This window comes from Ambystoma mexicanum, chromosome 13 (assembly GCF_040938575.1).
Source record: "Ambystoma mexicanum isolate Mex_15411 chromosome 13, UKY_AmexF1_1, whole genome shotgun sequence".
Lineage (NCBI taxonomy): Eukaryota > Metazoa > Chordata > Amphibia > Caudata > Ambystomatidae > Ambystoma > Ambystoma mexicanum.
In genome coordinates, this window is record NC_090938.1 from 703834535 (window position 1) to 703852551 (window position 18017).

General features: G+C 45.4%; 1 protein-coding gene across 1 annotated transcript in view; it reads right to left on the reverse strand.

Moving 5' to 3' along the window:
• Positions 1 to 1082: 1082 nt before the first annotated feature.
• LOC138520500 (butyrophilin subfamily 1 member A1-like) overlaps positions 1083 to 18017 on the reverse strand; it is a 71366-nt gene continuing 54431 nt past the window's right edge. The window contains exons 4-9 of the mRNA XM_069632858.1: positions 15414 to 15761; positions 14742 to 15026; positions 14516 to 14629; positions 10534 to 10554; positions 10414 to 10440; positions 1083 to 9700 (exon numbers count right to left, since the gene is read on the reverse strand). Of these exons, the coding sequence (XP_069488959.1) occupies positions 9189 to 9700; positions 10414 to 10440; positions 10534 to 10554; positions 14516 to 14629; positions 14742 to 15026; positions 15414 to 15761 (1307 nt within the window). The 3' untranslated portion in view covers positions 1083 to 9188. The remainder of the gene's footprint in view (positions 9701 to 10413; positions 10441 to 10533; positions 10555 to 14515; positions 14630 to 14741; positions 15027 to 15413; positions 15762 to 18017) is intronic.

Below are 18017 nucleotides of genomic sequence, written 5' to 3' on the forward strand. Positions count from 1 at the left end.
TTGGAAAAGTCCACAAGCAATCAACAACCCCAAGTCCACTATTTCCTCATAGCTATAAGGTCAGGTCAAATCCAAAACCCACAGAGGCACGGTCTGGAAGCCAGCCCCCCATCTCCAGTTCTGCGGGTGAAACACCCAATGCACCCACAGAGGATCTGCATTAATTACCGATAGTATTGCAGGGGGAACTCCCAACCACCCAACATTCCCGTTACAAATGGCCACAACACATGATAAACTGCATGAGGGGTCAAACACCAGGCTCCAGTCGCCAGTAGAGGTTCCAGGTCCCACCGCATGAGACAGATATATGAGCAGCCAAGCTGCAACCCAACCACAACACCATCCAAGATACCTGCCTCGTAAATTCCAGAATAACCACCCAACAAATACAACCCATCACCACTATCCAACAGGGACATCCTTGTTGAATGAAAGGCGGAAATCTATCACATAATGCCGCAAAGAAGGCATTAGCACAGGACATTACTTTTTGTTTTGTTATAGTGCAATATTATTTACCAGGATCTTGCTAACCTGAGGTTTCCTATGGCACCAATGTCAACTCTACAGGCCCACCCCCCCATCTAATCTTACTCAACCTGTAGTCACACACAGTACCCCCCCAGATCCAATCTCAATTCCTAGCCATCTATTTGCGTGCATGTGTGACTCTGAGAAGCCCCCTTAGAACTGGACCCAGTATACTCCAAGTCAGCCTCCTCATTGTTACCTGTATGCAGCTCTCCAGCAAGGTGAACTTTGTCTGAAGCAGCCGGCATATACAACGATCAGTTCAGAGGCACCTTTCATATCGGCCTACATTTCTGAGTGAAAGAACTCATAGATCCATGTCATTGGAATGTCTTGCTCACATGTTCGCTAGGCCACTCCTACACATAAACTGTGTATTTTACTCTGTACTATACATTTCTTGTAAACTCCTGGGATTATAACAGGCGCTTAGCGTGCGAAACACAGAAACACATTAAAACAGTCATCATTAACATGTAGATTCAAATTTAAACACATATGACAACTCATGCATTAATTGCGTGATAGTGAAAAACCAAAAGCACACATCACGTTAACCTTTGTTTACTTAATCCTCATGCAGTACAAGTACTCGCCATAGTGGAGGCCTTAACATGAACTCTTTGTTACAGAAAATACATTTTAAAGGCGAACATGGACGCATTTCGGGAGGGACAGCAAAGAAACGTTCACTCCTGACAGATGAGTTATTATGGAGTGTCAAACGGCACAGTTACTTACAGACGTCCGTGGTAGGAAAGGGATCAAAACACTTGAATCTAGTCAAGATGCAGAAGACGCTGGAAATAACCCAGAGATTTCACGCTCCTCTCCAGAGAAGAGCTTAATAACCCTGGTGCTCAAGCAGGCATGGATTATCCCGTGGCCCGCCACACACGTTCAACCATCATGGGTTAGGTGTTCACTTTCATCTCCTCATAGCGTTACGCTGTCATTATCACTGCGCAATGTTTACGACACACGTTCCTTTTAAATATCTGACAGAAATTAGATCGAATTCGTTGCAGCGCAGACGGAAAAGGATGAGTAAGTGTTTCACCCAAACACACTAAGTGCAATTATGGACATCGAGGATCACGTCTGCATACATGCAGATCCCCAGCACTCACCAGCTTGTGTTCCCTGCAGGTCAGGGTCCCGTCAGAGCAACGCGTCCTCAGCTACCAGTGCAGACCATGCGTTCCTCCCATGGATCAATGCACATTAACGGCAGCCTTGTGTCTTTACCAAAAGACGGGCCACAATTCCCCAGGGCATTTCATAAACATCCCAGCGGAGGCAAAGCACTAGAGGAAAGGCCATATTGTGAGTCATCCATGGCTGTGTCATTGAAGGTACCCAACTGTACTTATGCTAGCTATCCCTGATGGCTATACTACAGTCAGACAAGACCGAGACAACGCCCGAGGTGGCGGTATTGCCATTATCTCTAAAACTACCCTGGGACTTAGACTAGCACCTACCCATCAGTCTCAATCATGCGAAGTTCTTACTGCCAAATTGCAGATAAATAACTCACAAACACTTACGATTCACCTAATACATAGACCGCCTGGCCCTCTTGGTTCCTTCGAGGAAGATCTGCATAACATAATCTCGAACAACCTTAAACCTGCCTCGCAACTAATCCTTTTAGGAGACTTTAATTTAGGCTTTAACGACCCAATGGATACAAATGCAACAGACATAATTAATACTATTAATGCACTAGGCCTCTCCCAAAATGTCAACAAACCTACCCACCTAAAAGGAAGAATACTGGACTGGATAGTAGACTTTAACTGCTCTGCTACCATCTCCTCCATCCTGCCGTTATCGTGGACAGACCACTTTCTAGTACCATTCCACCTATCTACTATAAGACCCAATCCAATGGCTCAGCCATTAGCGCCACCTTGCTTTACTAGAAGTAGAAAAAGCATCACTGCAGAGAAAGTTATCCCTGCCATCTTGCCCACACTCAATGCACTGCCAGAAAACCTTGATCCAAGTATCCTTGTTCAGGAATTTAATAATGTTATGCTTACCACATTGGACAAAATAGCTCCTGCCAAACTCAGACCTAGTAAACCATTAGCCCACTTAAACAAATGGTTCACACCTCAATTTAAAGACCTCCGTATCTTAAAGAATAAAAGTGAAACCAATTGGAGACTATGCCCCACTAGCGAGAACAAAGCCAAATTAACCTCACTCTCCTCAAATTTGTCAGGCAAAGCGTAATTCCTACGATGAGCGCATTGCCAATTCTAATTCTAGCATGAAAGAACTCTTTTCCATACTCAAGGAACTAGAGTCCCCAATTGCTATACCTGATGTCTCCACCAAGGACTAATCCTGGTGTACAGATATCCAACATGCCCTAGCCAATAAAATTAACACACTCCAAAATAAAGTTCAACGAAAAAAGGAAGCACTGAACTTACAGGACTTACCCAACACCCGTCTGCCTAATGTCTCACTACCGGCGCCTAATACGACTTTCCATTTCTGTAAAATGTCCACCTTGGAGGTGGAAAAAATGATCCTGTCATTGAAGCCTTCAAACTGCAAAGGCGATATCTGCCCAGCACAATTAATAAAAGATGCTGCCAGAGAACTATCACCATTCATTACAAAACTGATAAATGCCTCATTTGCTACAGGCACTATCCCTGCCTACCTTAAACAATCATGGGTGCTCCCCTTCCTCAAGAAACAATCATTAGATCCTCTTATCCCTACTAATTACCGGCCTATCACTACGGTCCCATTTCTACTCAAAATACTTGATAAAGCTGCTTATGTCCAAATTCAAAAACACCTTGAACTGCATAAACTCCTAGGAAATAGACAATCTGGTTTCCGGCCACTACACGGAACAGAGACAGCCTTGATTGACCTAAAGTCCCAAATAGACGAGCAGAGAGACAAAGGGTGGAGAGTACTCTTGCTCCTACTTGATCTCTCTGCTGCATTTGATCTGGTCAATCATAAGGTCCTATGTCGTCACATTGATTCTGCGGCCCATTTCTCCTCTGGAGCCATCAAATGGATCGAGTCCTTCCTTCCTGAGAGAACCATGAGAGTCTGCTCCCCGTCGGCACACGCTGGCCCAACACCTATCCTATGTGGTGTCCCTCAAGGCTCCTGCGTCTCGCCAACCCTCTACAATATCTTCACTAAGCCGCTGTTTGACGATCTGGACCATCTGGGTGTCATCTACACTAATTACGCAGATGATACTCAGATTCTCCTCCCACTTTCTGGGGATTATATTACAGACACTGGATTAGTGAACAAAGTTTACCTTATCATCCAAGCATGGATGGCTACTCATAATATCTAAATCTCTTCCTTCCCGAGCTCTTTGCTCATCTGCCTCCAACTCCCTCAGGGTCAGCCGCTTCTCCAAGCAACAAGTTGGTGGTAGATCTCTCTCTTCGGCAAGGGCCTCCCTCTGCAATAGCCTTCCTGCCTCCCTGAAACTTGAGGAGAACCATCTCCGGTTCCGGAAGCACCTCAAAACCTTCCTCTTTGCTTCTGCTTTCTCTCTTCCTCTCCCCTGCCGATTCCTGGCTGAAACTGCACTGGTTACACGGCCTCCCTCTCTGCTCACAGGCCCGGCCCAGCCAGTTGCTCACCTGCACTGCCTCCCTGGCTACCCTGCACTTGGAGACTGTTTCTGTACCCCTACAGTCCCCCTACCCGCACTTACCGTACACTTGCTGGCCATTATTTATACTTACCCTTTATCCCATGTATTGCACTCTCCCCTTCCCCTGCACCATCGCGCTTTTCCCTTTCCCCCTTCCCATGCACTTGCGCGATCTGAATGACACCTGGCCTAGTAGGATCGTTATCTTTCCTCCCCTGTTCCCCCTCCCTTGCCTCGTCGCGTGTATAGGCGCGTTATAAATGCCATATCATATCATGGCCTGTGCTTGAATGATGATAAGACTGAGCTAATAATTCTGGGTTCACAGGCTAACATTAAAAAACTAGGCCAAGAATTTTCCTCTTTTAATATTGATGGGAACACCATTAAAGTCTCGAAGGATGTAAAAACCCTTGGATTCTACTTGGATTCCACATTATCCTTTGATAAACAGATTAAATCCCTTACCTCCTCTACTGCTTACACCTGCAAGCTAGTCAGAGTTGGTAAGCCTTTCCTCTCCGACAATAGCTGCTTGATCCAGGCCAGAGCCCTAATACTCTCTAGAATCGACTACTGTAATGCCCTATACAGTGGTGCCCATAAATTCACTACCCAAAAGCTCCAAACATTACAGAACAATGCCCTAAGAGCAGCCTTAGGCATAAACAAAAAAACCCACATCTCCTCTGTGAGACGTCAGCATAAATGGTTATCTACATCCAATAAAATACAATTAAAAACCCTCTCCTTGACCTACAAAGCCCTCAATAACGCATTCCCCACCTACCTTATTGATAAACTCCAGAGAAGAACCTCTCTCAGACCTACCAGATCTGGGAATGCTAATTGTCTGACCATACCTAAATACAAGCTTACTACCATTGGTGGTAACAGCTTTACTGTAAAGGCCGCTAAACTCTGGAACTCACTGCCTCAAGATCTGAGAGTTGACCAACCTTACCCACATTTCAGAAAAAATGTTATAAAATACATCATCGCCACTGACCCCTAGCTCCCTGCACCTGTTGCGAACCGGCCTTTCCCTGAAGAGAGCTTGCACTAACAGTGTATTACAGCGCCACCTTCAAAGACAATGTGATTTCTAGTCGCCCTATGTGCTATCTAGTCTGCTTGTGAGACTATGTGATACATGAAGAGCCTTACTCTTGTAATATATATTTCTGTACAGTGTTTAGTGTTTATTTCGGTAATTATTTAAGCCATGTTTATTCGCTGCCACTATTTTTCTACTTTGTGTATATCTTGTAAGCATGTAAATACTGTATCCTGTGCTCATATCGTAACTTTGTAAGCTTTGCATTTCCATACTGCTGCGCCCTTTTACTTACGAGTCTGGTACGCTTAACAAATGAATAAACAAACAAACAAACAGTCTTTAAAAAAAAACAAATGATGCAATGTTTTCTTACATGGAAAAAGATTGATGAAAGTAAAACAAAGTTCTAATTTCAATGGTGGACATGAATGAATTAAGGTCTCAAGAAGCATTACTCCACATTAGGAGTATTTAAAAAGCTCATTGCCTTACGTTGATCAGCAAAGGTATGAGTTATCCCATCCACACCAACCTTGAAGATTGCTGGGTAAATCATGCAATGGACAAGATGCCTTTCCCTCGCTAGTCGCTTAGAGTCCATAAAGAGTTTCCTCTGAGCAGCAACATCACTGCTATAATCATTTAAAAAAACTATTTATGATCATTCCATTTCAGTTCACCCAATTCCCTTGCTTTTTTTAGCAAAAGTTCCTTAGTGGGGAATCTAAGCAGTTTCACAAGAAAAGCTCTTGGGGGCGCTGGCCAATTGCAGGTTTAGGCGCCACGGTACGGCGTGCCCTATCAATTTCCAATATTTTTCCAGATTGTAGTTTCAATAATGTAGGCAAAGTTTTTTGTAAAAATAATTCAACAGGGCGCCCATTTTCAGTACCTTCAGGAAATCCAGTTATTCTCAGGTTTGACGGTCTAGAGTCATTTTCCTGCTCAGAAATCTTTTTCTGAGCTACATCCAGGCGCAGGGTCAGCTGAGAGACCTTTTCCTCCACAGCATCAAGACTCTGGTTTCCAAAACCTCCGTCCTCTTTTTAACCAGTGCTTGATCATTCTTCATTTCCAAAACAGTCTGTTTAATTTTCCCAATGGATAAAACAACACCACCCATAATGTTTGTCAAGTAATCTTCAGCAGATTGTCTCTCAGCTCTCCAGGCAATCAGGCAGTCTTCCTTAACTCTCTTGGATGGCTGTGTATTTCTTTCATGAGTTTCAGGAGATTCACCCCCTTGTCTGGATCTTCTAGAGGAAGAGGGACCCGCCATCTCAATTGAAGCTGTATCTGACATTTTCAGGATCTCAGGGCTAGAGCAGAGCAACGCTCTCAGGCAGCCATCTCCTTCAGCTGACAGTTATGGAATCTAAACTAAATCCTAAAACCACTGAGAAGAGGAAGAGTAAAGGAGACATGAAGAATGGCAATAGGTTGGGACTCAATAGTATTGGGAAGAAGAAGAGTGAAGGAGTAATAACAACCACTCCTTCACTGGAGACAGACAGTAATACGAAGAATTGGAACCAAAGAGCCATAAAGAGTACCTCTTGGAAACTAATGAAGGACTATGATCCTCTGCTGGGGAGGTCCCAGCAAGAGCATATAAAAATAAAGAAAGAACTTGCTGATAGGGGAAGCCGGCATCAAGCCAAGATAGCCCGGGAAACTCAAATCTGGGAAAGAGAAGTCCGTGGATGGAAGCTGGTCCTCAGTTGAGAGGACGTTGTGAGACTGACAGAGAAGCATTCCATGAGCCGGCTGCAAGCCGACACACTTGAAAGTTGGGAAGATCCAGACAGTGGCGTGACCACGAGAAGATGTACCGTGCGGTCTGCAAACAACATCAGAACCATCAAAGCTAAGGGCTCTGCGGAGCCGCAGAGAAGCATGAGAAGTCAGAGAGAGAGAAACATGGGGAGTGTTTTCCAATGGGAAGCAGACCCACAAGCCCAGGAAGAACTAGTGACACCAGCCTGCCGAATCAGAGGTAACAGGAGCAGCGGGAGACCCAGGTGGAGTCTGGGGAATTGTGAAAAGCATAATAGAAGTCAAGAATACTACAGAAGTGTTCTTCCTCGTCACAGTAATTGTAGAAACTATAATACAATGCAAGAGTTCTGAAAGAGTCATCTCCCTCGTCACAGTAATTGCAAAAACTATGATACAAGTCAAGAATGCTACAGGAGTCATCTCACTCATCACAGTAATTGTGAAATCTATAATACAAGTCAAAAATACTATGGGTGTCATCTCCCTCGTCACAGTAATTGTGAAATCTATAATACAAGTCAAGAATACTATATGAGTAATCTCCCTCATCACAGTAGTTATGAACTTCATAAAGCAAGTCAAGAAAACTTCAGGAGTTATCTCCCTCGTCCCACTAATTGGGAAAAACCACAAAACAGGCCAAGGCAGCCTCAGGGGTCATCTCCCTCATTTCATTAACTGGGAAAACCATAAATTAAACCAAGGCCAAGAAAGAGAAAGAGAGACACTAACAGACCCATTGGGCAAAAGAGCCGGATCCTGATATTGTGAACTATAGGGTTTAGGCTGATTTTTTGCTACCACCAAAAGTTCGAACACCAAAAGCTCGAACCTTTGGTGGTAGCATTGTAAAAAAAAAAAAAACAGGGGCTGACAGTCTTCCGTTAAAAAAAAAAAAAAAAAAAAAGAAAAGTACCCTGCAGCGCTGGTTCCTGATCACGGAAGTGAAAGGGAACTGGCGCTGCAGGAACCCAGCGTGAAGATGAACTTTTGGTAGTTTGCATCATGCAAACGTTTTGCCCGCGGTACTTTCAGCCGCGGGCAAATCACTTGGATTCAACTATAGAACATTGAAGCAGAAGAATCAGTGGTCACTTGGGAGAGACTGGAAAAGCCACTACAGGGGCTAATCAGAACTGTTACAAGGAGGTATATGAACATCAGCTACTAAGGCTGAACAAGCCCGGGCAGGAGAAGGGAGTTCCTTTTTGTTTTTGCTTAATTCTTTTGATTAGTGGTGGGGTCAGAGCAGGATAGTTTTTGGATGGAGGACAGACTTTTTGATTTGGACAACCACCCTGACGACGAGCACCATAGAGAGTTCTGTTAGGTAGCCTCCCCTGCCCCTGACTCTATTATAGAGAAAGATAGGCGTTTTTCTTTTTATTTCAATAAAAGCTTTGGGTAAAATGCCACCCCTTTGCCTCCTTCTTCTGACTTACCGCACAACCCAACGACCACTGCGTTCGGCTGACAAACTGCTCTTAGTTATCCCTCCTTCTCGCTGCACCTCTAGAGGAGAGAGGCGTTTCACAGTTTATGGGCCCAAGTTATGGAATACCTTGCCATGGAACTAAGAAACATGACAGAGTTACTACAGTTTTGGAAATCCTTAAAGACATTTTTACTTAAATAAGTTATAGCTCAGATATGTTGGTAGGATCTCCTTAAAACCTCTTGCCCGAATATGGAGTGGAACATGGATTCGATGAACATCTGTGCCTGGATGCACTTAAGTCTTCTCGGTCTTGCGCGTTATTAGCATTTCAAATCAAATCAAAATACAAAATAGGTGATTTATGGTTCCACGGATCACAGTGAACCACTTTGGGGCAACGCTAGAACTGCGTGCATTTGTATGATTTGAGGTACTGCAGGCTGCAATGTCCACCCTTGGCTATTGAATGTTTGCAGCCTGTGTGCACCCAGACCATCCAGCAGTGCTAGTGTTTGCGAACACCATGCAACTTGGATGGAGGCCTTTTTCTTTTGGACAGTACCAAGTGTTGTCTGTTCTTGTGGCGCAACATTCCTTCTCCTATTCCAGGAACTTCTTGGTTCATCACTTTCCTTAACCCCAGCACTTTATACGCTTCGTTCATTTGGTAGAATTTTCCCAACATGCCCCTTTTAGTGTTAGCGGGAAACGTCTCTGTTTCAGTGGCGGATCTTAATTTCCACCCCAGACCCTACCCAGAAGAAGGGCAGGAGCTTTTCAGTAAAATGGACCTGGAAAGTATAGATAAGTCCCATTTCCTCCTCCACGTTGTAAAAGGACAGGCGCCCCCTTTCGTGCTCCAGGTACACGCCCACCATTTGGGGGGTCCTGCTGATGTATAGAGGGGGCCTCGGGTTGGCGAGGACTTGGTACTGGCCACCGGTGACACCAGCGGACCAAATGCCATCATCAGGAGTCAGAGTGATCAGCCCTTTCCTGGTGACGGACTCGCAGGCACATCCCACTGCCCAGTCGCCCGTGCTCTCCACCAACACCTCCCAATAGTGGCAGCCTGAGGCAAAGGAATTGGCACCCAGGACACATCGGGCGGAGCTGAAGCGCTTTGGGCCATCATGAAGATCCTGCTTGACATCGCTGCGGGTGACGCTCTTCAGATCCGGAGATACAATGAGCTCAGGGTTCCCCGTGTCAGGATCCAGAGTCACAATCTCTGAGGCAAAAGATAAACATGTTCAGATGTACAAGCTAAGGGAGCGATAAGTTGGTACAGGGAAGAAGTGATTGGGGAGGAAGTAGGGGACGGGAAGCTAGATACACAGAGCTGAAAGCAGAAGTTCACTGAGTAACTAGGGAATGCGATTAACAGAGAGAAGGATGAATAAGGAGTGGGAATCAACAGAAGTGGAGAGCAAGGCAATTTCAGGGAGAAGGGAATGCAGGGTTGACAGGGTGCAGATCAACATGAAGAAGGCAGGTCACAATCAACTTGGGGGGACAACAGGAAGCAGAAATTGGGAGCTCTATATAGAATACATAGTAAATGGAGAAAGTGTGTGTGTAAACAGTGGCAATCAGGGGACCGAACAGCACTAGAAGTGCATGCCACAGAGACCATTTGTGTAACCAGATTGTCACACAACAGACAGAATGGGAGAGAATGTGGTGGACATGAAAGAAAGATGGAGTATAGTGTTGCCAGAGTGATCAACACAACAGGTGAGCACTGGCTGAAGAGGAAGTGGCTCAGCAAACAATGCCACGAAGCAGAGGAGTATCGAATGTACAGAAATGTGTTGACAAAGGGAAGAGTAGCATTGGTTGAACAGGAAGTTTGGACCCTGGTTGATAAAGGGTGTGACATTGCCTGGGAGTGTGTGGCCTATAATCAGAGGGTTGCCACTGCTAATAGGAGGGTAAGGTTACCTGGCTTCATAACGGCTCTCCTGAAATCTATAAACAGAGAGAGAAAGAGATCTTAGCACCGGAAAGTAAGTCAGGAAAAATACATTCCCCTACTACTTGCCCCCTGCACAGGATACTTACCGACTTCATTGGAGAGGGAAACTATAGAAAGAAGAGAGAAAACATGTCAGGGCATATTGCAACTACCAAACAGCAAAATCCTAAGCTTCACCTTCAGTAGTTCTCAGGGACCCTCGACACCAATCAGACTTAAGGATTTCATATGGCTTACTCACTCCTTTCGCTATTGTTCCGTAGTTTCCTCACTCACCTCAGCCCACCCACATCTTTCCCCTTCCCCATTCCCTTACATGCCCATCATCTATGCATTGGCTATTTTCTACGAGCTACCCTATGATCCCAGGCTCCATAACCCCCGCCCTAATTCCCTACTGTATCCTCATCTTCTATCCACTTCCCTATCTTACCCCTTCCCTATCCTTTCCCATCCTCATCCAATCTGGCCTATTATTCCATTGCTGTGAATCACTTTCACAGCCAACTGGATATCAACAGAACACAAGATAGCAACAAAGCCACAGGGCATCTGCTGGTATAACTGGCTCCACAATACCCTCCCTGAAAGATGAACTTGCATGCTGATGCACTTCTACACCCATAACAAATACATTCTTGAGATTGTTTTGCTCCCAGACATAATTTGAAGGCAGGTACCTGCTACCTTTGCACTGAGGCGTAGCCCGGGGCCTGTGCCACATTTTTGTGAATTGCACTGCAGGGTGCAAATGTAAAAGGGCAAAAGGAGGCATATAAGCATGTATGCCGCCTTTTGCCCTTCCCATTTGCACTTGTAAGAAAGGTATGGCATCAAAGTAAGACAGACACAAGTGATCACAGTTCACGGGTAAAACTAAAATGGGTTAGATAAACGCCCAATCTAAACCTAAATCTAAGATGGGAGCAAGCTACAACCATCAAATAATAATAATACTGTCCAAGTGGAGTCTAGTCAAAATAAAAGGGCCTATACAGACGGAGAAATGGGGAGCAGGTGCAAGTGGATCTAGGTCACCTGGCCTAAGCCCCGCCCACCTGGTGCCTTCCTGCCTACTGCGCTTTTTCACCACTTAGGAAGCCCCGCCCACCCGGTGCCTTCCTACTTGCCGCTCTTTTTCACCACTTAGCAAGCCCTGCCCACATGGGGCCTTCCTGCTTGCCGCTCTTTTTCCCTACTTAAGGAGCCCTCCAGCCTCTTTTCCTTTGCAGATGGGGAGCAGGTGCAAGTGGATCTAGGTCACCTGGTCTAAGCACCACCCACCTTCTTAGCCCTGCCTCTTCCTTCCTGCTCTTAACTATTAGATCAAGGGCATCTCTCGCCCGGGCATCCTAAGCGAAGGGCGGATGAAGAAGAGGGCAATTCCTGTTTGGACCTGTTCGGACCAGGAGGATCCAGGGCCCGACCCCCTGCTCAGACAGCAGGTAAGCATGCACCAACATGTGTTACTCCCTCTGTCCCCACAGGCCATCCCCACCCGCTCTGGTCCCCCCGTGATGTTCCCTTGTGCCCCCACCATTCTCTAACAAAGGTGTTGCCTGTTTTGCTTTATTCTTCTACCCTGCTCCCCCCTCACCCTCTCAAGCCTACTTCTGCAGGAGTCTGTCCTGATAAATTCTGGTTTCACCATCACCGTCTTGTGGCCAATGCTGGATTTGACTTTTATGGACTTCATTCATTCACGGTGCGTCACTCTTTCTCAACTCTCATGCTGGACTTCCTTTGCATCTTGTACTCATGGTGGCCCTGAATCGTGCTGTTCCCCTCTTCATCTTGTATCCAGGCTTGCAACATTATGTGTTACTACTGACTTCTGCAATTGTATTCATTCTCCCCTCTTGCTTCTCCACTCTTTTGACTGCTAACTCTCTAATCTCTCTTCCTTTCCCTTCTCCCTTTTCCTATCTCCTCCCCTTACTTTCTTCTATGCACTTACTCTATCAGAATTGTCCCTGGACCTAGTACGATAGCAGCCTCATCTGTCTCCTCCCCCCTCCCCTACCCCCTCCAGCTCTATCTGAAATGTTGTCAGGCCTAGTATGATAGTCGCTTGTTTTGTTCCTCCCGTACCTTTCTGCACCCCTCTCCCTTACCTCTTGTTTTTCTCTGGCTCTACCAGAAATGTTGTCAGGCTTAGTACGGTAGTCGCCTGTCTGTTTCCATTTCCTTCCCACTCTCCCGCTCCCTTCCCTATTCATGTCTTAGCTCTTGCACTATCTGAGATGTCGTCAGGCCGAGTACAATGGTTAATTTCGCATCCTTACTGTTCATGGCCTGTAAGAATGTCATTGTATTTTCTCTTGTTCCCTCCCTTGCCTTGAAGCGCTTTGAAACACATTGTGTATAGGCGCTATATAAATAAACTATCATTTCATATCATAGTGTTAAAACACCTATGAACATTGTGATGACAAGTGTGAACCTGACTAAGGGATGTCCACAGTGAGCGGTTCGTCTAAACCTGACAGAGGGAGGCTGACAATTGAGAGAGGTATCGGAGCCCGGCTGAGGGGGATCCAAGGGTAACAGGTAGTCAACCCACGTAAAGAGAACCTTTGTTGTTTTGGCATATCAGGCCCTCTGAAGCAAGGGACTTTGCCTGAGAAGAGACTTAAGCACAGAATGCCCCGATGCTGAGAAAAGTAACTGTGAGGTCATGCCAGAGAAGGCCAGGAGTGTGCTGTGCTCGAGAGTCCCGCCTTGTCCAGTGCTAAAAAACATGGGCAACTGAGACCCTGGCCATACCATCCTGACTTATCATTTTGTGAAAACTTCTTTCTTTTCTTATGAACATTGTCCCACACTATTTCTTAACATAGCAGTAAGGATTGCTAATAGGTTTCTTAGTATATGATATGATATTGCATGACGGAGAGGAAGGGATCAGCGGAAACACAAGTTACATTCCGCTTCTCCTCCGCCATGCAAATGCTTGAAATTAAGCATGGCATGAATCGAAGGTGTTAAAGTCTTACTCAAGGCTTTTACGCATTCCATTAATGTTAAGGCTCTCATGAACATGAGCCCCTCTGTTTTTTTATTTCTCTGAATGGAACATGTAACCTAGCCTCAACCATTCAGCAATTAGCAATTATACATAAGTGTAGTATATTTGTACTGGCTTCTAGTGACAGGCACATGGAATATTTAGTCTACCTCGTTTTTGGTGCTAGGCAGGGCATATACAGCATCCTCTTGCAGAAGCTAGGAGGGTGGCCATATGAGTACAGGACACAACATATAGCGATAAGGCTTCTATGATATGAGATGGAGTCAACCTACTTCAGTCAGAACTCAGAACGTAGGAGAGGTGCCTGGTCAGGCTACAGCTAAGGAATCTCTCTCCTAAATTGTCTGCTAAAGTCCTGCCTTTTGTCTGCTATTCCCACAAAGCAGTGCATATCACGGGGCGCATGCTTAAAAACAGAGGAAGTGAACAATATGTGTGCACAACCTTTTTTGTCTTACAAGGAAACCCAAATGTCCTTTTGGGATCCCTAGTTATAAGCGAAATGGAGTGCCCCAATAATGTCAGTCACCGCTAACTGCCCCTGCCTTTGCCCCCAACAGTATGATCAACTGATCCCACGTAGTTATCAAGCTTCAATCTAAACTTCACAGTGCTAGCACCAAAGGATCCTGGGCAGTTTGGGGACAGCTGGCGTGATAATAATGAATTACATTAATCCCAACGTAATGGGTAGCGGGTACTGCCATGCACGTGCATGTTAAACGCTAAAGATACTCACCAACTGCTGTTGGATTACAAGCTTGTACGCCAGAGGTGCCCAACTCCATGCCTCAAGAACTACAAACAAGGTTTTGAGGTAACAATTGTTCAGCACATCCCTGTTCTCCCCTTTTCCAGCCGCTGCTCTGCCCCACCAGATATGCCTTGCTCATTCTCACCCGCTTATGTTCCTCCCCAACTTCCTATCTTCTTAAATTTCTTACCACCATTTCTCATCTCCACATCCCCATATTCAGCCTTTCCCTATTTGAACCCTTTCCCAGTCACCATGTCCCGAATTTCCTAGTATACCTTTCACTTTGCGTTCTTGAACGATGAAGTATACACAAGCAGAGGGCTGAAGACAATACAAATACCCAAAATAATGGAAAGGCCCAATGTCCAGGGGGAAATCTTCACGAAGAAGGGCTCTATGAGGAGAAAAAGAATGCAGGCATGAGGGAAGCTCCGGAACAAACTCTTACATTCAGCTGTGGCACTGGGAGGGCCTGGTTAGTAAGAAAGCTTTGAGTGCTCACTGACCTGCGATCGATATCATCGCCTCCTTGGACTGATTTGTGTACAGGTTGCGGACAGCACAAGACAGGTCCTTGCTGGTCTCTCCAGTTACCAGGAGCGGGCTGTCGATTTGGAAGAGACCATCCGGCATGGGGGTGTTGCGATGGTCAGAAGACAGCGGCAACCTCTCAATACCATGCCCTCTCCACAATACCTCGGGCTCTGGGTACCAGCCCTCCGACTTACAGACGAGCCGTATTCCTCCATCCTGGTAACTCTCGACATGAATGTTCGGGACAGTGCCAATACCTATGAGTTGGGGGACAACAGGAGTTACATTTGACCAATTGCTCAGTACTAATACAATACGGTGAACAACCTTCTGGCACTAGTAATGGATAAAATCACCCATTAGCAGCAATGCATAAAATCAAGTCTTAAACCAATTGAAAGTAATGCGTAACATCATCCATTGGAAGAAGCACATAAAATAAACAATTGGAGGCCATCAATATTGTGTAATCACCCATTAAAACCAGTTCATAAAAACACCCATTACAAACCTCTGGGTATTAAGCGTGTTATAAATAACACATTACAATTACAACTTACAATTTACCCATTAAAACCAGTTCATACCATCACCCATTAGTCTAGATCTGCACACCTTTTCTTGATGTGGCCTCCTCCACTCACCTATCACCTTCAGGTCCAGGGTAGCTTGGTCATTGAATGTCTCAGATTGGACAAAGCAGCGGTACACGCCTTCATCAGAGAGCTGTGTGCCATGGATCCGCAAACCCACACTGCCACTTTCCAGACCATCCTTCACTAGCTGTGTCCGGCCCTGGTACACTGGGATCTGGCTCACATTCACTTCTTTGCCACCCCTGTACAGGCTTATAATGGAATTGTGACTGGCGCTGATCCATCTCACCTCCAGGTCTTGGGCACTGGTAGCCGGGTGCAGTCGGCACGTCAAGATGGCATCAGACCCCACAGTGGCAACCACAGGGAACTCGGGTCCCAGGACAGAGAACTTAACTGCAAAAGAGGATGGAAAAGCAAAAAGCAGTCATGAATACCAGCACTGAATACAGGAATTCCTACACTATAATGTTCTGTCGCTGTAGTGATAGATAACCCTACATGTCCTTTCATCCATCCCCACCACCAATGCACCACACCAGGGTTAGCACACTCTTAAATTCCTGTTGCCTGGACCAAGGTGCAAGGCAAAAGCCCTTTTTGCGAGGCAAACATTGTCAAAATTGTGGCAGGCATGAAGTCTATTTCTTGCCTGGGGTATAGTTGCCCTGCAAGCATCTTTAAAGCTTGCATGGAAACCCTTGTTCCTTGGGTGACTAAACTAGTTAATTTGTCCTTTGTGGAAACCACAGTTCCAGTGACTCTTACGGAAGCATGGATTACTCTCCTTTTGAAGAAAAACAGCTTGGACCCTAATATTGCTAAACATTATCGGTCAATCACTAAGTTTCCGTTTTTATTGAAAATTCTGGATTATGTTGCTTACACTCAACTTAGGGATTTTACAGAAAGCAACAACATACTTAACCTGAGACAATCAGGTTTTAGATCCAGATATGGAACAGAGATGGCGTTGTTGGACCTGAAGTCCAACATTGTTAGTATTGTTGATCAAGGTAAGCCAGCGCTGCTTATGCTGCTGGGTCTGTCCTTGGCGTTGGACCTGGTGGATCACTCTTTGTTGATCTCCAGGTTGAGCGCCCAGGCACCTTGTTCCTATAAGGCCATTCAGTGGATTGCTTCCTTTTTGGGACCAAGGACTGTGAGAGTGGCCGTGGAAAATGCAAGTTCACTTCTTACATACATCACCTGTGGAGTCCCCCAGGGATCCCGTTTTTCGCCGTTACTGTTCAACATTTACTCAATGCCTTTTCTTACGCTTCTTGATGGCCTGGGTGCCCACTATACAAATTATGCAGATGACACCCAGGTTGTCTTTGAACTATCTGGTTGTTATAGCGAACATATAGTTGCCAGTAATAGGGTATACAAGGATATTCAGGAATGGATGCGCACCAATTTCCTAGCATTAAACGTAGAAAAGACATAATTTTTTATTTGAGCCTCTGGCCAAAATATCAGTAAAATGTCATTAGAATATGAAAGTTTCCTCATAGCGGGGAACATGATTAACGTATCCAAGAAGGTGAACACTTTGGGCATTATTTTAGATGCCGAGCTGTCTATGAAACCACATGTTGCACAGGTTCGTGCATCCTGTGGGTACGTTACTAAACTACTCTATCATATTCACGCTTATATCTCACAAAAGAATAGCTCTCTATTGGCTTGAGCCCTAATAAATTCACAGCTGGACTACTGCAATAGCTTACCTTTAGGCACAGCTAAGGCTAACATTCATGCTTTGCAAGTTGTTCAGAATGGGGCAGTTAGAGCTGCCTTTGCTCTCTTTAGAAGGGAACATGTCACAGAGGCCAGGAGAGGTCTACGATGGCTCCCGATTAAACACCGGATTACTCATAAGGCGCTCTGCATCACTTATAACTGTCGTAATGGGGAAGCGATGCAGTATCTGGCTAATCATCTTGTTACCCTCGTGCCGGGTCGATGTTTACAATCCTGTGATCCTCTCAAACTGGTACAACCAAGGTTTAAAATGAAAACCTTTGGAGGTTCCATGTTTGATTTTCAAGGCGCTGTCTATGTGGAACAAACATTTGCCTGAGTTTAAGCAAGCAAACTACCTAGCTGATTTCAAAAAAGGTGTTAAGACTGTTTTGTTTAATGTGAAACCAGACAATTTTTTCAGGGCTAGTTATGTGTCTCACCGTTGACCTACCTCGGATTCCCTTTGTATCGGCCTGTATGACTATATGTTTTCAGTTATTGTCTGTTCAAGCGCTTTGAGGCCCATGGGCGATACACCGCTCTATAAAAATTAAATCAATCAAAAGATTCTTGTGCCATAAGCCCCTATGGCAGTAATCTAATATATATTTTTGAAAGTGTGTCTGTTTGTCCATTATATAAATTGAGTGGGAAATACTGAGAGCAGTGGTCTTCAAACTGTGGGGCTGGCCCCCCCCTAGGGGGCACAAAAGATGTCCAGGGTGGCACGAGGCTAGTAAAAAAGGAAGTGCATCGACTGCCTTTAATAGAAAATATAAGCAGATATTACATCTGGGGGGGGGGGGGGGGTGGTGGGGGTCAGCATAAAAAGGTATGTATACCACTGATCTAGAGTGCTCCCAAAGGGGTGTAAGCATGATTACTTTTTACGAGGAATATAAT